This window comes from Lontra canadensis, unplaced genomic scaffold (assembly GCF_010015895.1).
Source record: "Lontra canadensis isolate GAN:19392208 unplaced genomic scaffold, GSC_riverotter_1.0 scaffold159, whole genome shotgun sequence".
NCBI lineage: Eukaryota > Metazoa > Chordata > Mammalia > Carnivora > Mustelidae > Lontra > Lontra canadensis.
The window spans coordinates 916823-939286 of record NW_022631153.1 but is presented as its reverse complement, the minus strand read 5'-3'; the positions used below and the strand labels follow the sequence as shown (position 1 = coordinate 939286).

At 41.2% G+C, this 22464-nt stretch overlaps 1 protein-coding gene across 1 annotated transcript in view; it reads right to left on the bottom strand.

Annotated features, from left to right (window-relative positions):
• PDGFRL (platelet derived growth factor receptor like) overlaps positions 1–22248 on the bottom strand; it is a 70293-nt gene extending 48045 nt beyond the window's left edge. The window contains exons 1-2 of the mRNA XM_032844945.1: positions 21983–22248; positions 1275–1572 (exon numbers count right to left, since the gene is read on the bottom strand). Of these exons, the coding sequence (XP_032700836.1) occupies positions 1275–1572; positions 21983–22037 (353 nt within the window). The 5' untranslated portion in view covers positions 22038–22248. The remainder of the gene's footprint in view (positions 1–1274; positions 1573–21982) is intronic.
• Positions 22249–22464: the final 216 nt, after the last annotated feature.

Below are 22464 nucleotides of genomic sequence, written 5' to 3'. Positions count from 1 at the left end.
CATTTGATGATCTTACAGGAGCCCAGGCTAGTGAAACCAGAGATACTAATCTAGAGATAAGAGGTGACTCTACAGAGATTCTGAGTTCAGGGAGGGTCTCATCAGTCAGGTGAAGATGTTGGACTTTATCCCCAGTGGAGCCCTACTCTTTAAGTAGGGAAAGGTCATGTTCAGATCTTAAGACCTCAGCCCAGTGGCTGTGAGAAGAAGTCCAGGAGGACATCTGGGTGTGGTTACTGCATTTCAGGATTGGGGATGAGGGACAACATTGGCTGGGACTGTGATTGGACGGGTTCACAGATTGAGAGGATATGGGGGCATGAGGGGAATTGAGGGGGAAGGCAAGGATGCTCCCCAGTTTAGTGTCCCAGCTGCCATGTTCCAGTGGCCTGGAGGGAAGGAAAGAGGTTTCGGGGTGGAGTTTGTATGGAAAATGAACCTGTCAGGAACACCCAAAATTTTTGATCCTAAGATCCTCATTCTTACTCCATTCGAGTCATCCCAGACAATATCCTGCTTAGATTTCTTTTCCTGAATCATATGAAGAAAAAGATGGAAAGATTCTTAGAAGTCATGCAGTCAGAGCCCCTTCATTCTGTGCATGAGAAAAAGGAACCCCGGGAATTTCTGGGGAACCCCCACAAAGATGCACTGGAACCTCAGCCCTTAAGGCCCTGGGATCCTACCAGGACCCACTGAAGTGTGCTCCGTGTTTGTGCTTTTTAACACTTTTTCTAAGCATCATCTTCGCCACTTTTCTTGTGCAAGAAACCCGGGCTCCGGAAGATACTCATTCAAATATAACCCTCTCACCAACTGAGGCTCTGAACGTGAACCTCACATACTCTGGAAAGTAAACACAAATCAGAAGCAGCTGAGAAGTTCAAAATCAGTTTAAGTTGCCTTCTCCTCAATGTGCTTATAGGCATCTCCAGTTAGATCATTTCGGTTTTCATTATGATTACATAAAAAATAACAGAAAGCAGTGATTGGGCTCATTATTTTTTGATATGAATTCTTCAATATCTATGCATCATGGTTTCAATTATTTGTCTTTTGGCTTCCAATAAAATTTCACCATTTTAACCCATGTGCATAGTATTTGCAGTAATTTTTTTAAAAAAGGACAAAGAAGTAAAATCTATGGCTTTTACTCATTGGGCTTTCATTTTTGTATAAGCTATGAGGGTGAAATGGTAGATGGCAGAAACAACACCATATTTAATACTAAACCCTTGACTAACATAAGTAAAAATAAACAAACAAATGCTCACCTAAGGCGAGAGTCCTTAAAGGTGTCAAGATAGGCGGGATAACTCCATTCAATCTTGTTCCCTTTACATCGAAGCTCTAGAGTTTGGCCTGCCGTCAGGCTCAGGGTTGCTGCAGGCTTCTGGAAGCGGCCTTTATCCATCATATGTATCATTATAGACTGAGTCTTTGGTGGGGCATCAGCTGCATCCCTGTCCTTTATTTTAGGAATTTTGGGTTTCACCTTCTTGTTGGTAGGCTTGATTCTATTCTCTCCAGGCTCCTTTGGACGCTTGTTCTTGGGAAGTGGTTGGCCAGTAACTAGGACAAAAGTGAGGAGAGAACAATGCAACTCAAGTAGCAACGAACCAGTGGATTCTGCACCTAAAACAGGTAAATTTTGGACACTCTTCTCCTCTATGAAAATTATTTTCAGGAATTATCATTATTTTCTAATGACTGAGAGGTAAGATATTTCATTTTCAAAGATTTTACTCCAATTCAGCAATTTAGCTCATTGTACATTATGAGCTAAAATTTGCACTTGCCAAATAACAAGACTATTTCTTGTAGTTCACCCTGTCTCGCAGTCCCTAAGGGGTCATGGAGAATGGCAGCATCAGAGTTGCTCAAAGCTGTTGCCCGTCCTTGTGGCCTCAGAGACAGCACTGTTCATTCTGAATTTACTGTTTAAATGCAGGAGAATGTCATCTCCAGGGAGTACAGACGTGAATTGCACCATAAACCCTCTCAGAGGAGTTCAAGCCACTATGAACTTTCTCCCAAAGGAGTGCGCACAGCGGAGTCTGGGTGTATCTGGATGGACAATGTCCATATGGATGTTGTCCATATAGCATGCAAAGCTTAAGAAGGAGTAAGTCCCAAATATTCCCTCATTTTTTTATTTTTTATTTTTTAAAGAGTTGTTTTAGAGAGAGAGCACGCAGGGCAAGGAGCAGAGGGAGAGAGAGAGAATCTCAAGCAGACTCCCCACTGAACAAGGAACCCAACAGGGGGCTCATCCCATGACCCTGATCATGACCTGAGCCAAAACCCAGCTGGCTACTTAACCAACTAAGCCACCCAGGCACCCCAAATCTGTGCTCATTTAAAACTTCTGAAGAAGTTATTAAAAGCTCAACAGTAACTATAGCGATGGTTTAGAACTTGGCCAACAAAATATTGGGGGGTAGATTATTTGATCACCAACATTGTTGATAATTGCTGGCAAAGGGTGATAATAAAAAGACGATCTAATTAGAGTCTATTTTATCACTGTTTTTCCTTTCTCTATAGATGTCCACCCCTGATCACCTACATCCAGGGATGATGGCTCCCACTTTCCTTCCCTTGCTATGCCTCTGGGCTCCAGAATGTCCCACATGCCTGCACAGCCTTGGACTTGTGTTTGCCCAGCAAGGACGAGAAGAAGATCATGCAGTTTCAGTCTCCCCTCTGTCTGCACGAACTCAAGGGCAACCTCACTATATACCCACAAAATTACTAAATGTCCCAACTTACGGGGCCCTGAGAGGTCATTTAGGTAAAATTCTTACATTGTACATTTAAAAAAGGAGACGCTGTTGCACTCAGCTGGTTGGTGGCAGAATGTGAGAGTAGAATTCAAGTCTTCTGACTCTTACTGCAATGTAAAGTATGTACCTTATTATGTAGGTAAGTATCCTGTATATATTTTAAATGGATAGCCACACAAATCTTGGCCAAGATTGTACAAATACAGGGCATTTGTAGAAAATGAGAAAGAGTGTTAAAGCTGGAGAAAGTTTTTTCCTTTTTGATGTATTTATTTAACTAACACTATGTTGGTGTATTTAAGACTCGGGGTGGTCAAAAGTATAAATGGGGATCAAGAAATAGAAAAAGGTAAGTGTTGCAAGCTCTTATATGGTGGGCCAGGCAGGTGACCACAGAAGATAAGCCAAGTGGGCCTGGTGATGCCATGGCCTCCCTAAGGGACAGCTACTCCTGCTTCAGCAGGGACAACTCCCTGCCTGCAGAGAGTACATGCCCACACTTGCCAGATCTAAGACCTCAAAGGATGGCAGAAATGCAGATTTCCTGATTTATAAGTGCCAGAATCTCAATTTTTAGACACTTCCTGTTTGAACCCCTGAGGTTAGAAGTCTGGTAGTAATTGTCCTTGAAGGGGTAAGATGACCAGGAGGGGGCATGAGGGGAATTTCCAGGAACATTCTCTCTTGATCTGGGCTAGTTACAGGCGTGTGAACAGTTTGTGAGTGTTTCATGAAGCCAAACTTTAAGGCTCTAAAAATTTAGCTGCTCTGGACTCAACTGCTTAATGGTAAGCTCGGCTTCCTTTGCATGTTGCCCTGTGCCCTTTGAAAGAGGAGTCATTCAGATTCCATTTTTAGTTCAGCTGAGCCCAGACTCTGGAACCAACCCCACTCGGATCCCAGTATCCATCAACATCAGCTCCTCAGCCTGCTGCCTTCTTTGGGCTTATATGTCTTGCTACCCGAGCCCTGCTCTTTTCCATGGCTTCGGGGCCTGTTGAGACCCTTCCTTCTTTCCCTAGGCCTGAGTCTCTTATTATTTCCCATCCTTCCTCTACTCTAGTGCTCTGGGTCATGGGCCCTGCTGAGCTTCTTCAGTCCTTCCAGAGAGCACAGTTGTGTCCTTGAGCCCCAGATTCCAAGGTGAGTCCCCAGTGCCTGCTGCTGAACCTGCTGTTCGCTGAGACCTCCCCTGATCCTGCACATTTGCCTTATTTACCCCCAAAGTTCTAATGACAGAGGAGGGTGGGTAGTGGCACACATGCACATATTTCCCCAACCTTCTAGAAGGAGAAGCCCTGTAACCACTGGGAACATGTCAAATCAACATGAGTACGCTCATCCAGCAACGTCAGTTGTGGACTTAAGTCTCAGTTTTGCAACAGAGTAAAAATCACCATACTTTACTTAGGGTAGCAAATTCAATTGTACCATGAGAATGTCCGTCATCCGTGCCTTGCAGGCATTTTGATCACACTATGCCTATGGAATTCATGGACTTCTGGGTTAAAGTCGAATTTGATGTGTTTTCTTTATCATGGAACAGGAATCCAGGGTATCAGAAATTACCACAACTGGCCGTAAATCCTATGGAATTTAGACAAACAGTGCAACTCACCTGACTTCTAACCTCTCAGATCCTGTGGGACTCTGTTTCTCAGGAAACTAATAAGGGATATTATGCATCCAAATGTGGTATTATCCCTGCAAAGTAATTTGACTTGTTCAACAAATAGACATAGCAACTGATCTAACTGTATAGTTGGTCCATCTGCCTGACGATGGAATTGGTCCACGGTCTGATAACAATGACACTAAGTTACAAGAGCCAGCTACCTGACCCCATAAGGCATACAGACAGACCTGGGATTGAGTGATTCCCAAATTCCATGTCTAACTTCTTAAAGAACATGACTTTTCTACCTATGTAAATTATTTTCCAAAGATCTGAAAAATTTATATTATAGATAAATAAAAGCAAAAGCCCGTTACCATTGTGTTTTTGAGATGATATCATAGTAGTATATTTTATAGAGAAATAAGTGATAAAATTCACACATCATTAAATATCATTATTGACTTCAGATCCTGACGGCCACTTATTAGCTATGTCACAGCAGGATGTTATCTACCCTCTCTCTGTTCGTTCATCTATAAATTGAGAATTATATGTTAACAATGACTATCTTATCAATAGTTGTGGAAGATTACATGAGTTAATTCATTTAACACACTGAGAATATTGTCTGACCCATAATAAGTAAGTGCTAGGTAAGTGTTACTTGCTATTTTGTGATTGTCTTGTGATAACGTCTCACGGTGATCTCCATGATAAATTTGTAATGGAAGCAATGAAGCGAATATTCTTCCTAATTTACAGGTGAAATAACTGAGCACAGATGCCAAGTAGCTCACTGCAGGTTACTAAGAAGTTAGCTAAGAAACAGATCCTTGGATGTCGGGTCTAGAGTCTTCTCTAGTTCATGCTGTTGTCTCTTGATTCACTTAAAGATTAGCATATTGTAACAGTTTCTTTTCTTTTTCTTCTTCTTCTCCCCACTCCCCGTCCCCTGACCAAAATCTCATGCATAACACGCTGTCTAAATGGTTTCTTTGTGTGATACGCCCCAGGCTTTGACAAGAAGTTCCAAATCAAACAGAACATGATGCCAGGGAGGCGAGTACAACCTTCCTGGAAGGGCTGGGTATGCTTTTCCAAGGCATACATTAGAATCCCTAAGTGAAGAGACACTGGTCAAAAGCCTGTCTCCAAAATAAATGAATAAATGTTATAAAATAAGAAGTAAACAAGACAAAGGACTATAACCCTTTGGCACAAATTGAGGATTGCAATCAAACCCTTAATAAAGGCAATTTAACTATTAACCTCTCTAATTCTATAGACTAGAATTATGTTGGAGGAGTTAAAAAAAAATTCACTAGCAGAGTGACTATATATGAATACTGTCATTAATATATATGCTACTCACAGGAAGACTATATATGAATACTGTCATTAATATAAAGATCTGTAGCTATTTGCCTTTTTCTTCTCGTGGACAGTTAAGGGTAAAGGTCTGACATGAGGGTTGCATAAAAATAACCACACTGTAAATTGGCTGAGTAGCTTAGGGCTTCCCTAGTGAGTTATATAAACTGATGAACATGCCCTACTCTAATTTTTTGGTTCCTCATGGACATGCCAACAACAACGTTGAGAAGGTAAGAAAGCAATGACACTTGGGAGAAGAAAATATAAAGATGAGAGGCTTTCCTTTCCTTACTCCCTTTGAGAGACTCACTCTGAAATACCCTCTTACCATTTCTTAAAGTATCATTTTCTTAAAATAGCAATTTCTAAGAATAAACACTTCTACTCCAGGACAAAGATGTTACTTTGACAGCTCCTGCCTAACTCCATCAGGTCGCTGGCCTCTGCCAGGAACAGTGCACCCCCAAAGTGGCCCCCACATGACTAGCCTCACCCAAAAGTATGCCCACAGCAGCTGTGTTCCAGCCACAGCAGGAAGGCACATGCAGCCCATACAAGGTGACCCTGGAATGTCTGGTTCTGGTGACCAAGAAGGACCGCTCTTCCAAGCCCCACTGGACACCCTTTACATGACACCATATTCTTCAAGACTGGAAGATGTAGCTAATCTACCTAAAACATAGAAACAAACACAGAGAGTGAGAGAATGAGGAGACAGAAGAATATATTCCAAACAAAAGAACAAGACAAATCCTTAAATAGGACTAAACAAAATGAAGATATAAGCACTCTATCTGATAAAGAGGTCAAAGTCAAGGTCATAAAGATGCTCACTGGATTCAGGGAAAGAATGGATGAATACAGTGGGAACTTCAACAAAGAGAAAGAAAATATAAAAAAAAAATCAGAGTTGAAGAATAAAATAACGGACATAAAAAATACCCTAAAGGGAATCAATAGCAGATCAAAAAATGCACAAAAGTGGATCCATGATCTGGAAGGCAGGGTACTGGGAATAACACACAAGATTAAACAAAATGATAATAGCTTAAGGAATCTCTAGGACAACATTAAGCATACTAACATTTGCATTATAGAGTTGCCAGAAGACAGAAAAGGACAGAAGATTTATTTGAAAAACAATGGCTGAAAACATTCCTAACCTGGGGAAAGAAACAGACATTCAAGTTCAAGAAGCACAGAAAGCCTGAAACAAGATGAACCCAAAGATGCCCATACTAAGACACATTATAATTGAATATCAAAAATTAAAGATCTAGAATCTTGAAAGGAGCAAGAGAAAAGCAACTAGTTGTGTACAAGGGAACACCCAAAACTCAGTTGGTTTTTGAGCTGAAACCTCACAGGCCAGAAGGTAGTGTTATAATATATTCTAACTGCCAAAAGAAAAAAAAAAAAAACTGTAATCAAGAATACTCTACCCCACAAGGTTATCATTCAAAATTGAAAAAGAGGTCAATTTTCCCAGACAAACAAAAGTTAAAAGGGTTCATCACCACTAAACTGGCCTTATAAGAAATGTTAAAGGGACTTTTTAAGAGGAAAAATAAGTGGAAGAAAATTGTGAAAGAAAAAATCTCACTAGTAAAAGCAAATGGAGTAAAGGGAGTGGACCAGCCACCTATGAAGCTCGTGTGAAGGTTAAAAGACAAAAGTAGTAAAATCAACTATATCTACAATAATTATTTAATGGATACACATACCAAAAAAATGTGATATGATGTCACATATGTAAAACATGGGAAAGGTAAAAATATAGCATAGTGCTTTTAAAATGTGTTCAAACTTAAGCAATGATTAACTTAAAACAGATTGCTATATACATAGGATGTTATATATAAACTTCATGGTAGCCAGAAACAAAAAACCTAGAAAAATTTTACAAAAGAGTGAGAGAGAGAGAGAGAGATTTCTAAACATAGCACTAATGAAAGTCATCAAGTCACAAGAGAGCAATAAATGAGAAAAGGAAAAGAGAACTATAAAAGCAACCAGAAAACAATGCACAAAACACCGTAAGAATATATCTGTCCATAATTACTTTAAATGTTGATAAGTGTTCCAATCAAAAGACATAGGGTAAGTGATTAATTTAAAAAACAAGACCCATCTTTATGCTGAATATAAGAGACTTAGTTCAGAGGTAAAGATACACACACACCGACCAAAAGTGAAGGGATAAAAACAGATATCCATACAAATGGAGATTAAAAAAAAAAAAAAAAAAGAAGACGACCTGGGGTAAAAATATTTATACCAGACAAAAGAGTTCGTTTATTTATTTGAGAGAGAGAGAGAGTGAGTGTGAATCGGGGAGGGATGATAGAGGGAGAGAGAGATTCCTAAACAGACTCCATGCTCATCACTCTGAGATCATGACCCAAGCTGAAATCAAGAGTCAGATGCTTAGGTGACTGAGTCACCCAGGGGCTCCCAGACAAAAGATACTTCAAAATGAAGATTGTAAAAATAGCAAAGAAGGGTATTATATACTGATAAAAGCATCAATCCAGCTGGAAGTTATAAACACTTGTAAATATCCATGCACACAACATGGGAGCACTAAATACAAAAGCAAATTTTAACAGACATAGAGAGAAAATTTCACAGTAATGCAGTAAGAATAGGGGACTAAAACTCCCAGTTATATCAATGATCATCCAGACAGAAAATCAATAAGGCATCAGTGACTTTGAGGAATACATTAGACAGATAGACTTAACAAATATATACAGAACATTACATCCCAAAACAACAGAAAACACATTCTTTACAAGTGCATATAGAAGATTCACCAGGACAGATCATATGTGAGGCCACAAAACAAGTTTCAGTAAATTTAAGGAGACTGAAATCATATCAAACATCTTTTCTGACCCCAAGAAAATGAAACTAGAAATCAATTATGAGCCAAAAACAAAACAAAACAAAACAAAACAAACAAAAAAACACCAAAACCCTAGAAGAAAACACAAGCATGTGGAGGCCAAGCAAAATGTTATTAGCCAACTAATGGGCCATTGAAGAAATCAAAGAAATAAAAAATACCTAGAGACAAATGAAGATGGAGATGGAAACACAATTTTCCAAAATCTATGGGATGCACCAAAACTGTTCTAAGAAATTTATAGAGATAGAGACCTAACTCAGGAAGCAAGAGAAGTCTCAAATCTAACTTTACACCTAAAGGGCTTGGGTGGGGGGCGGGGAGCCCAAAGTTAGTAGAAGGAAGGGAATAATAAAGATCTGGGTGAAAAATAAATAAAAGACTAAAAAAAATACAGAAGAAGATCAATGAAATGAAAACTGGTTCTTTGAAAAGATAATGAAAATTGATAAGCCTTTGGCCAGACACATGAAGAAAAAAACAGGACCCAAATACAGAAAATCAGAATTAAAGAGAAGTTTCAACTGACACAACAGATATAAAAAGAATCACAAGAGACTACTATGAGAAATGACACCAACAAATTGTACAACCTAAAAGAAATGCAAGAATTTCTAGAAATATAAAATCTTCTAAGAATGAAACAAGAAGAAATAGAAAATCTGAACCTACTGATTACTGATCATTAAATTGAATGAGTAACCAAAAAATCCCAAGAACAAAAGTTAGAACGAGATTGTTTCACTGGTAAATTCTACCAAACATTTAAAGCAATGTTAATACCTAACCTTCTCAGACTATTCTAAAATACTGAAGAAGGATTGCTTCCAAATTCATTCTATAAGAAACTATCACTCGTATACCAAGACCAGAAAAACACTACAAAAAAGGAAAATTACAAGCAAATATTCCTCATGAACATGGATGCAAAAATCTGCAACAAAATATTAGCAAACCACAGTCAACAATACATTAAAAGTATTATACACCATGATGCAACAGGATTTATTTATTCCCTTGAATCAAGGATGGGTCAATATCTGCAAATCAATGAACATGATACACCACATTAACAAAATAAAGGATAAAAACCATATGATTGGGGGAGGAGTCAAGATGGCAGAGAAGTAGCAGGCTGAGACGACATCAGGTAGCAGGAGATCAGATAGGTTATCAAACCATTGCAAACATCTACAAATCCAATAGGAGATTGAAGAGAAGAAGAGCAGCAATTCTAGAAACAGAAAATTGACCACTTTCTGAAAGGTAGGACCAGCGGAGAAGTGAATCCAAAGCGACGGGAAGATAGACTGCGGGGGGAGGGGCTGCCTCCTGGCAAGCGGCGGAGCAATGGAGCACAAAATCAGGACTTTTAAAAGTCTGCTCCACTGAGGGACATAGCTCCAGAGGATAAACAGGGGTGAAACCCTCATGGTGACAGCATGATCTCAGGTCATGTGGGGTCACAGAAGGATCGGGGGTGTCTGAGTGTCACAGAACTCAAAGGTTTTAGAGCGGGGAAGCCAGCTACAGAGACAGGGCTGAGGAGTGAGCTCACAACTCAGGGTTACCTTATTGTGATCCATAGCACAGGTCACTGCTCTGTAAGTGGGGACCCCACAAGACCCAGGGAGACTCCCCTGGAAGAGCTCAGGGATCTGTGGGGATCAGAGACTCCAGGCGGGGCTGTGTGCCAGAGACAAAGATGCTTGGTCACAGGTGGGGTGAGCTCAGAGCACAGCCAGAGGCCAGGGAGACGGGAGTGATTGAGCGCTTTTCTCCACCGGCGCACTGGGAGTGGGGCCCAAGCTCTCGGCTCCTCTGGGCCGGAGACCAGGAGGCCGCCATCTTCATTCCTGTCCTCCAGAACTCTATGGAAAGCGTTCAGACAACAAAAGCTCCCGAAAGCGAACCCGAGCAGATTACTTAGCCTGGCCCCTGGTACAGGAGGTGCAATTCCACCTCAGGCAAAGACACTTGAGAATCATTACAGCAGGCCCTTCCCCCAAGTTCACTTACCAAGGAGAACAGCAGAATTCCAGGGGAGGAGAAAGCAAAGAATGGAATTCATGGCTTTCTCCCCATGATTCTTTAGTCTTGAAAGTTAATCTTTTTTAATCTTATTTTTTTCTACTGCTAAAATTTAACTTTTACCCTTTCCTCTTTTAACGTTTTTTAATTAGTTTATCTTAACAGTACCTTTCAAAAAAATCATTTTTGAATCTTCATTATTATAGCCACATTTTATCCTTCATTGTATCTAACTTTATTTTTTGTATACACATAGGGTTTTTTCTTCTAAAAAAATTTGGGATACAACTTCTTCTAATAGATCAAAATATACTCTAAATCTAGCACAGGGCTTTGTTCTAGTCTCCAGCCTGAGCAAATTCACTCCACTTTCTTTTTCTTTATTCTCCCAACCAACTTATGAACTCCTTTTTTTAGAAATTAAAAAAAAATTTTTTTTTCATCTTTATAGTCATATTCCATCCCTTCATCATGTTTACCCTTATATATGTTTTTCATTCTTTAAAATTTGGGGAGGTAGTTTCTTCTAAGAGACCAAAATACTCCCAAAATTAAGTGAGTAAACCTGTTCTATTCACCAGTCTAATATATATATATTTTTCTTTTTTATATATTTTTTATATTTTTTCTTTTTTTTCCCTCTTTTTAATTTTTTTTATTTTACTGAACTTTTTACCCCCTTTCTTCCCTCCACAATTTGGGGTCTCCTTTGATTTGGTTAAAACAAATTTTACTGGGGTCTTTGCCACCCTTTTATTATTTTATTCACTCCTTCATATATTCTTATCTGGATAAAATGACAAGGCGGAAAAACTCACCACAAAAAAAAGAACAAGAGGCAGTACCAAAGGCTAGGGACCTAATCAATACAGACATTGGTAATACGTCAGATCTACAGTTCAGAATGACAATTCTCAAGGTTCTAGCCAGGCTCGAAAAAGGCATGGAAGATATCAGAGAAACCCCCTCCAGAGAGAAAAAAGACCTTTCTGGAGAAATAAAATCTAACCAAGTTGAAATCAAAAAAGCTATTAATGAGGTCAATCAAAAATGGAGGTTCTTACTGCTAGGATAAATGAGGCAGAAGATAGAATTAGTGATAAAGAAGACCAAATGATGGAGAATAAAGAAGCTGAGCAAAAGAGAGACAAACAACCACTGGATCACGAGGGGAGAATTTGAGAGAGAAGTGATACCATAAGATGAAACATTAGAATAATTGGGATTCCAGAAGAGGAAAGAGAGAGGGGAGCAGAAGGTATATTGGAGAGAATTATTGTACAGAATTTCCCTAATATGGCAAAGGGAACAAACATCAAAATCCAGGAGATGCTAAGAACACCCCTCAAAATCAATAAAAATAGGTCCACACCATGTCATCTAATAGTAACATTTACAAGTCTTAGCGACAAAGAGAAAATCCTGAAAGCAGCCCGGGACAAGAAGTCTATAACATATAATGGTAAAAATATTAGATTGGCAACAGACTTATCCACAGAGACCTGGCAGGCCAGAAGGAACTGGCATGATATATTCAGAGAACTAAATGGGAAAAACATGCAGCCAAGAATACTATATCCAGCTAGGCTATCATTGAAAATAGGAGAGATTAAAAGCTTCCAGGACAAACAAAAACTGAAAGAATTTGCAAACACCAAACCAGCTCTACAGGAAATATTGAAAGGGGTCCTCTAAGCAGAGAGAGCCTAAAAGTAGTAGATCAGAAAGGAACAGAGACAATCTCCAGTAGCAGTCACCTTACAGGCAATACAATGGCACTAAATTCATCTCTCTCAATAGTTACCCTGAATGTAAATGGGCTAAATGCCCCAATCAAAAGACACAGGGTATCAGAATGGATAAAAAACAAAACCCATCAATATGCTGCCTACAAGAAACTCATTTTAGACCTGAAGACATCTCCAGATTTAAGTGAGGGGGTGGAAAACAATTTACCATGCTAATGGACATCAGAAGATGTCTGATGGTAATTCTTATATCAGATCAATTAGATTTTAAGCCAAAGACTATAATAAGAGATGAAGGACACTATATCATACTCAAAGGGTCTGTCCAACAAGAAGATCTAACAATTTTAAATATCTATGCCTGTAACATGGGAGAAGCCAACTACATAAACCAATTAATAACAAAATCAAAGAAACACATCAACAATAATATAATAATAGTAGGGGACTTTAACACTCCCCTCACTGAAATGGACATATCATCCAAGCAGAAGATCAACAAGGAAATAAAGGCCTTAAATGTCACACTGGACCAGATGGACATCACAGATACATACAGAACATTCCATCCCAAAGCAACAGAATACACATTCTTCTCTAGTGCACATGGGACATTCTCCAGAATAGATCACATCCTGGGTCACAAATCAGGTCTTAACCAGTACCAAAAGATTGGGATCATTCCCTGCATATTTTCAGACCACAATGCTCTGAAGCTAGAACTCAATCACAACAGGAAATTTGGAAAGAATCCAAATTACATGGAGACTAATGAGCATCCTTCTGAATTGAAGGATGAAAAATTTCATGGAAACAAATGATAATGAAAACACAATGGTTCAAAATCTATGGGACACAGCAAAGGCAGTCCTGAGAGGAAAATATATAGCAGTACAAGCCTTTCTCAAGAAACAAGAAAGGTCTCAAATACATAACCTAACCCTACACTTAAAAGAGCTGGAGAAAGAACAACAAAGAAAGCCTAAACCCAGCAGAAGAAGAGAAAGAATAAAAATCAGAGCAGAAATCAATGAAATAGAAACCAAAAAACAATAGAACAAATCAACAAAACTAGGAGCAGGTTCTTTGAAAAAATTAATAAGATTGATAAACCCCTGGCCAGATTTATGAAAAAGAAAAGAGAAAGGACCCAAATCAATAAAATCATGAATGAAAGAGGAGAGATCACAACCAACACCAAAGAAATACAAACAATTATAAATAACATATTATGCGCAACTATATGCCAGCAAATTTGACAATCTGGAAGAAATGGATGCATTCCTAGAGACATATAAACTACCATAACTGAACCAGGAAGAAATAGAAAGCCTGAACAGACCCATAACCAGTAAGGAGATTGAAGCAGTCATTAAAAATCTCTCAACAAACAAGAGCCCAGGGACAGATGGCTTCCCAGGGAAATTCTACCAAACATTTAAAAAGAATTAATTCCTATTCTCCTGAAACTGTTCCAAAAAATAGAAATGGAAGGAAAACTTCCAAACTCATTTTATCAGGCCAGCATCACCTTGATCCCAAAACCAGACAAGGATCCCATCATAAAAGAGAATTATAGACCAATATCCTCGATGAACACAGATGTGAAAATTCTCAGCAAAATGCTAGCCAATAGGATCCAACAGTACATTAAAAGGATTATTCACCACAACCAAGGGGGATTTATTCCAGGGCTGCAAGGTTGATTCAACATCCGCAAGTCAAGCAATGTGATACAATACATCAATAAAAGAAAGAACAAGAACCATATGATACTCTTGATAGATGCTGAAAAAGCATTTGACAAAGTACATCCTTTTCTGATCAAAACTCTGCAAAGTGTAGGGACAGAGGGTACATACCTCAATATCTTCAAAGCCATCTATGAAAAACCCACAGCAAATATCATTCTCAATGGGGAAAACCTCAATGGGGAAAATGCTTCTCCCCTAAGGTCAGGAACACGGCAGGGATATCCACTATCACCACTGCTATTCAACATACTACTAGAAGTCCTAGCCTCAGCAATCAGACAACAAAAAAATTAAAGGCATTCAAATCGGCAAAGAAGAAGACAAACTATCACTCTTTGCAGATGATATGATACTATATGTGGAAAACCCAAAAGACTCCACTCCAAATCCACTAGAACTTGTATAGGAATTCAGTAAAGTGTCAGGATATAAAATCAATGCACAGAAATCAGTTGCATTTCTTTACACCAACAACAAGACAGAAGAAAGAGAAATTAAGGAGTCAATCCCATTTACAATTGCACCCCAAACCAAAAGATATCTAGGAATAAACCTAACCAAAGAGGCAAAGAATCTATACTCAGAAAACTATAAAGTACTCATGAAAGAAATTGAGGAAGACACAAAGAAATGGAAAAACGTTCATGTTCATGGATTGGAAGAACAAATATTGTGAAAGTGCCTATGCTACCTAAAGCAATCTACACATTTAATGCAATTCCTATCAAAATACCATCAATTTTTTTCAAAGAAGTGGAACAAATAATCCTAAAATTTGTATGGAACCAGAAAAGACCTCGAATAGCCAGAAGAATGTTGAAAAAGAGAAACAAAGTTGGCAGCATCACAATTCCAGACTTTAAGCTTTATTAAAAAGCTGTCATCATCAAGACAGTATGGTACTGGCACAAAAACAGACAGACAGATCAATGGAACAGAATAGAGAGCCCAGAAATGGACCCTCAACTCTATGGTGAACTAATCTTCAACAAAGCAGGAAAGAATGTCCAATGGAAAAAAGACAGTCTCTTCAACAAATGGTGTTGGGAAAATTGGACAGCCACATGCAGAAGAATGAAACTGGACCATTGCCTTACACCACACACAAAAATAGACTCAAAATGGAGAAAAGACCTCAATGTGAGACAGGAATCCATCTTTGGATGGATTTTCTTGAGGAAAACACAGGCAGTAACTTCTTCGACCTCAGCTGCAGCAACTTCTTCCTAGAAACATTGCCAAAGACGAGGGAAGCAAGGGCAGAAATGAACTATTGGGACTTCATCAAGATCAAAAGCTTTTGCACAGCAAAGGAAACAGTCAACAAAACCAAAGGCAACTGACAGAATGGGAGAAGATATTTGCAGATGACATATCAGATAAAGATCCAGTGTCCAAAATCTATAAAGAGCTTAGCAAACTCAACACCCAAAGAATAATCTAATCTAATCTAAATAATCTAAGACATGAACAGAAGACATAGATATTCCAGCAAAGAAGACATCCAAATGGTGAACAGACTCATGAAAAAGTGCTCCACATCACTCGGCATCAGGGAAATACAAATCAAAACCACAGTGAGATACCACCTCACACCAGTCAAAATGGCTAAAATTAACAAGTCAGGAAATGACAGATGCTGGCGAGGATGCAGAGAAAGGGGGACCCTCCTACACTATTGATGGGAAGGCAAACCGGTGCAGCCACTCTGGAAAACAGTATGGAGTTTCCTCAAAAAGTTGAAGATAGAGCTACTCTACAATCCAACAATCGCACTACTGGGGATTTACCCTAAAGATACAAATGTAGTGATCCAAAGGGGCACGTGAACCCAAATGTTTATAGCAGCAATGTCCACAATAGCCAAACTATGGAAAGAACCCAGATGTCCATCAACAGACGATGAATGGATAAAGAAAATGTGATACACACATACACACACACACACACACACAGGAATACTATGCAGCCATCAAAAGAACCCCAAGATCTTGCCATTTGCAATGACATGGATGGAACTAGAGGGTATTATGCTAAGCAAAATAAGTCAATCAGAGAAAGACAATTATCATGTGATCTCTCTGATATGAGAAATCTGAAAGGCAGGGTGGGGGTTGTGGGGGAACATTAAGAGACTTTTAATCTCAGGAAACAAACTGAGGGTTGCTGGGGGAGGGATAAGGTAGCTGGGTTATGGACATTGGGGAGGGTATGTACTATGGTGAGTGCTGTGAAGTGTGTAAGACTGACGATTCACAGACCTATACCCCTGGGGCTATTAATACATTATAAGTTAATAAAAAAACAGTATGAAGCTTCCTCAAAATATTAAAAATAGAAATGCCATATGATACAACAATTCCACTTCTGAGTATTTATAAGAAAATTAAAATACTAATTCTAAGATATATATATATATGTTATATATATATATTTATATTTCTACCTTCATTGCAACATTATAATAGGCAAGATATGGAAGCAATCTGAGTGTTCTTTGATAAATGAATGGATAAAGATGTGATATATATGTAACAATGGAATAGTACTCAGCCGTTAAAAATGAGATTCTGCCATTTGCAACAACATGGATGGAACTAGGGTGTATTATGCTAAGTGACATAAGTCAGACAGTGTTAGACAAATATGATTTCACTTAGATGTAGAACCTAAAAAACAAATGAACAAATAAAACAAAAGTGAAGGAAACACACAGATGTAAGAAATACAGGTTACCAAAGCAGGGGTGGGGGGCCAGGGAACAGGTGAAAGAGGTGAAGGAGAATAGGAGGTAAAGCTTCCAGTTCCAAAATGAGTCAGTCACAGGGCTGTAAAGTACAGCATAGGGAATAGAGTCAATAATATTGAAATAGCTTTGTATGGTAACTCCAGTCACAGAGGTGAGCATGTCACAATGAATGTAAATGTTGAATCAGTAGGTCCTACACATGACATTTATGTACTAATGTACGTTAACTATATTTCAATAATAAAAACCTTGCTTTGAAATATTCCTTATCATGTTCATTCGAACAGTGTTGATTGCTCTTATTTAAAAAATATAATTGATATATTCGTTTCAGGTGTACAGCCTAAAGATCGGATATTGGTATGTATTGAGAAATAATCACTCTCTTCTTGAAGCACTCTGTTTGCCTGCGTCCTAAAACACAGCGCCGTCTTTGCTTTTGGTGTCTATTTTGTTTTTACCTCCGTTTCCTGCAAATCCTTTTCAGTCTCTTTGGCAGTGTTTGCTCATCGTCCTTTCCTGCATGACCCAAGCGCCGAGGGCTTAATCCTTGCAGCTCACCTCAGCCGTTTAGGACACTCAATCTCTAAGTGGCCTGACACAGCCTCCTGGGTCGTGCTGCCAGCTGCTGCCTGGTCCTGACTTTGCCTCGAAACTCCAGATCTGAATATTCCATCGCTTACTCAGCACGGCCACTTGGAAAGCTAGCAGGCATCTCCAATGGAACGTGTCCAAACTGACCTCCGGAGGCCCCTTCCGTCTGGCTCCTTCCCCCGTGTCCCTCTACCAGCCTATGACAACTCTATTCACACAGCGGCTCAGGATAAAAACCCCAGAGTCCCATGTGGTTCTTCCTTTCTCTCCTGGGCCACATCAAATCCAGCCACAAATCCTTTTGGCTTCATAGAACCCGATCGTCGTCTATAGGAAGAAGTGCCTACAGCCACGGTAGCCACGCCAGACCAAGCCACTTAGCACATGGACTATTAAAACCGCTCCCCGTGTAAACTCCCAACTTCCTCCCGAGCACTCCTGCCTTTAAAAACATCAGTCGCATCAGGGGTGCTCCTGTCCTCAAGACGGTCCAGTGACTTCCATCTAATTCAGAATAAAGCCCCGAGTCTTCCTGTGCTCTACTAGGCTTGCCAGTTCCTGTCTCCCACCTATCGGTCCTCTGGCCACACTGGCCACAGGACCACCTGGAAACTGCTGCAAGGCTCCCCCACCCCCAGACCCCTCCTCCCTGCACCCCGCCTTGCCCTACACACCTCTTCTTCCCACACTTGCTACCTGTACGTCCTCTCTCTGGCCAGGCCTCTGACTCTCTTATCCAAACCATGCTCTCCCTCCCTCTGTGCACCTTCTATCCTCTGACCCTATGTTACATGTTGACTTGTGCCCACCAAAAGGCACACTGAAGTCCTACCCCGTGGTAGGGCTGAGTGTGACCTTATTTGGAAATAAGATCTTGGTGGTTGTAACCAAGTTAAGAGGAGGTCATCAGGGAGGGCTCCGATCCAATGTGCTGCTGTTCTTATAAAAAGACACATGGGGTGCGTGGGTGGCTCAGTCAGTTAAGCGTCCAACTCTTGATTTCAGCTCAGGTCATGATCTCAGCGTCGTGGGATCAAGCCTCCGGGCTCAGTAGAGGAGGGGAGGGGTGGGTTTGGCGTGGGTGGGCTGCTTCAGGACTCTCTCCCTTGGCCCCTCCCCCTACCTGGCCACACTAATAAATCAATCTTTAAAAAAAAAGAGGCACACACAGAGGGAAATGCCACGTGAAGTTCAAACACACATAGGATGCAGAGCACCTTGTGGCAACAGGGGGCAATCGGGGTGATTCAGCTACAAGCCCAGGAGCAGGAAGGACAGCCAGCCACCACCGGCAAAAGCCAGGAAGAGGCAGTGAGACCCAGTGCTGCAGACACAGCTGGTCCTGCGGACACCTTGCTTTCTGACCGCTAGCTTCTAGAACTGGGCGACACTCAACTTCTGTTGTCCTAAGCCACCTGGTCTGTGGTGCTTTGTTTCAGCAGCCCTGGGGAATGAATATGTCCAGGTTATGATTCCTCATGCCGCTTAGCACTTCCTGCTATTTTTAGCTTTTCTTGTTGGTCCACTTGCTGTCCTCCCCATTAGATTATGGGCACCAGAGTCGGGGCTTCTCAACCCTGTCCAGGGAGAGGCATCAGTCCTCAGGACTCACTCGTCTGGCCATCACCTGCCTAGTCTCTCTGTCACCATCAAACTCTTCTTGTTTTTGACTCTAAGGATGGGAGATTATTTCGTATGTCAAACATCTGGGCCAAGATCCCATGTGCTTAGAACCATTATTTGCATTCCTAAATGGTGAGGATTTTTATAATTCTTTTTTCGTTATAAGGATTTCTGAGCTAATTTTTATACTCCTTTTCCAAGGAATACATGGAGATGCAAAAATGCTAGAGTCCTGATTGAAGATTCATGAGCCTGTGTCTCCCTCCCTACCTCCTTAGAGATAGGCTACTTCGCCCTGGTATCACAGCAAATTCCTGCTGTCCTCCCCAAGACAGAACCTTCCATGGGATACAAACAAGCCCATGTGAGACTGAAGATCACATTAGCATTGACCAAAGGTCTGGGGTAAATTCAACAAAACAGGAACAAATCCATTTTTATGGATGTATTAAGTAAATGAAATATATTAAAACTATTTATGTAAATATTTATGTAAATGAAAAACCAGTAAGGGCTTGGGATTTTATAGTCTAGTATGTAAGAACAGCAGCACCATATGAAGAAACCCAGCAGGTACAGATTCCATACAAATGCTGACAATCCCGGGCTGGATGCCGGACCTGACTCTAAAGGGGGTCCGAGCTATTTACGGTCTCAGTCCCTCACTTTCATGCCTCCTGAGTAGCAGGTGCCTTTCTGGCTCTCATTCTTCATGAGACAAGATTATACTACTTCTAAAAATGTAAACAACGCATTTGAGATTTAGGCAAGGCAAACATCACTGGGGTAGAACCAGATGTAGAATCAATATGTGCTCGCAGGGTAGCCTTCGACTATCAGAAGACCTTTTTTAGAAATGATCAGAAAAACAAAAGGCAGTGGCCTGAGCTGAGTCATGGGCCTTGTGGCTGCGGTGTGTGCTCTGCGATGGACTGGGTGCAGCGTGGTCCAAACTGCCCATCAGACTGGCGCTGGACGGCTTCTGTATATGCCTCGGTCTTTGGCTGGTTCCTGACCCAGCCAGCCACGTGATCACTCAAAATAGAACAAAACAAAACAAAAACAAATATTCTTAATGGGTTTAAGAAAACAGTTACATAATTTAATGAAGCAGGTATACTTTTCTAATTATGGATTCAGTATTTTCTTGATCACTCGTCTACATATACTTTTAAAAACAAAGCCACAGTACTATTAGCACAACTAAAATGTACCCATTATTTCTTGTAAAATAGCCTTTGTGCTCAGCTTTCTCTGTCTCGCAAAGGTTTCTTGTTTTTATGAATCACATTGGACTTAAATAGAGACTAGCGGATTCAGGTAGTTATTTGCAATCATCCCCATGGTCTGGACACATACTGGCTGGGAAAGACCCAGGAGGTGGTGGGCGAGCCAGCCTCCTGGCCCTTGGAGGGAGGCATCATGGGTGTACCGTATAACCAAGCAAATGGGCTATTGGAAGTTATTTTGTCTGGCCATCTCCTGACCTAGTAAAAAAAAAGAGAGAGAGAGAGAGAGAAGATACCAGATTCTGTATTTCTGGCACTTGAGCAGTCACATTCAAGGACCTGCCAGGAGCCTCTTAATAGTGCCTTTTACAATGTGACCTCATGCCAGCTCCTCTCTGGGCAGAGTAGCCCTTGCTCCTGGGACAGAAGCATTGCCCACCTTTGATTCAGCAAGTCTCTAGGGCAGGAGGGTGTTCACCTCAGTTTCAAACCCCAGGACCATCTTGGCCTTCGCAAACTAGAATATGGTTGGGGGGGTGGGGACACAAATGCCTCCAGTTTCACGGGAAATACAGGAACTGCTGAGGACTGAGTAGTGGATAAAATGTGAGCCAGGCTGAGGTGGTTCCAGAGTGAGATTGCATAATAGCAAAAGCTGCTTTCAAGCAAAACTAAGCAAAAATCGCGGCTGTAGCTGAGGAATTCCGAGGGAGGTTCCAGGATACCAGGATGTACCCAGGGGCCAAATGTACTATACCCGTAAATAACACTGTTTGAATAAATAATGGGGCCAACCCAACAAAAACCTAAAGTCATATATAAACATAGATACAAGAATACACACACACACACACACACACACACACACACAAAGCCTGACCCTGGTTGTGAGTCTAAACAACGGGGTGAGCCCAGGGCAGGCCCACACTCAAAAAAAGTCCAAGAGGCATTAGGGAGCCCCTATGCTATAAAAAAAAAAAAAATGCATTTTCTTTATCTTTTCCCTATCAGTTAAGAAGTGCTAACAGCGGCTGGATTTTTTAAGTAGATCTTGCAAGATTCAACCCCAGAGTAGTATACGAAAATAAATCAAGGACTGCCGCAGGAGAAGGATACTTCGAATTTTGCCAAAGAATCAGCAATCGCCTTGCTGGGATGGCACCGCCCTCAGAAGCGGAGATCCGGGGAGAAGGCGCGCGCAGAGGTGGCAGCGAGCCACCGCTCCCTGCTCCCGCAGCCACCTCCCAGAAAGACACGTTGACACTGGGGGCTGGACCAGGCGCTGGTGGGGGATGCTCGGTTTGCCCGCCAAGGGCTTTCCGGGAGCACCGAGGCGTTCCTAGTGGGGACCCTAAGGGAAGGGGTAGTGGCCACCGTTCCCGGGGGAGTCCCGAGGTGGAGAGGAGATAAGAGGCAGGTGCACCCGGCAGGGCCAAAGCCGAGCCTTGGAAGGTCAAAAGTTAACAGAAGGAACTGGCTGGAGGACTGTCGGCTGCGGGAGGATGTTGGTTGGGGATCAAAGCTAAATGAAGGCACAAACTGGGTAGTCCCCGCCCAGGGTCACTCACTTTCCTCGAACGCTTCGTGCAGGAGCAGAAAACCAAGCAACAGCCAAACCTTCATCTTCAGGGCAAAGGGCGCACGGGCAGAGGTGCAGGGACCGTGGTCCGCGGAGTAGCTGACAGCACCGGGCAAAGGCTGGGGCGCAGGGGGGAGGCGGCGGGCGAGGGGCGTGTCGGGGCGGGAGTCTGGGACGCCACAGCTGGAGCATTCGGTTTCATGAGATGGAAACCAGTTTGGGGGAAAAGTTGAGTTTTTCTTTTCTTACTTTTCTTTTTTTCTTTTTTTTTTTTAATTCAGCGTTATGTGACCTCTCCTGCCCCCTAGCGGAGCAGTGGAGAGAGGCGCTTTTTCGTGCGCGGAGAGGAAGGGCTTAGGGCAAGATGTCCATTACAAAAGTCATTTCTTGAATTTCTCCACCTGGGCGGTTCACAAGTTTACTGACTTCAACGAGGCCCAGTGTAATCCTGTAGGTACTGATGGGGTCTTA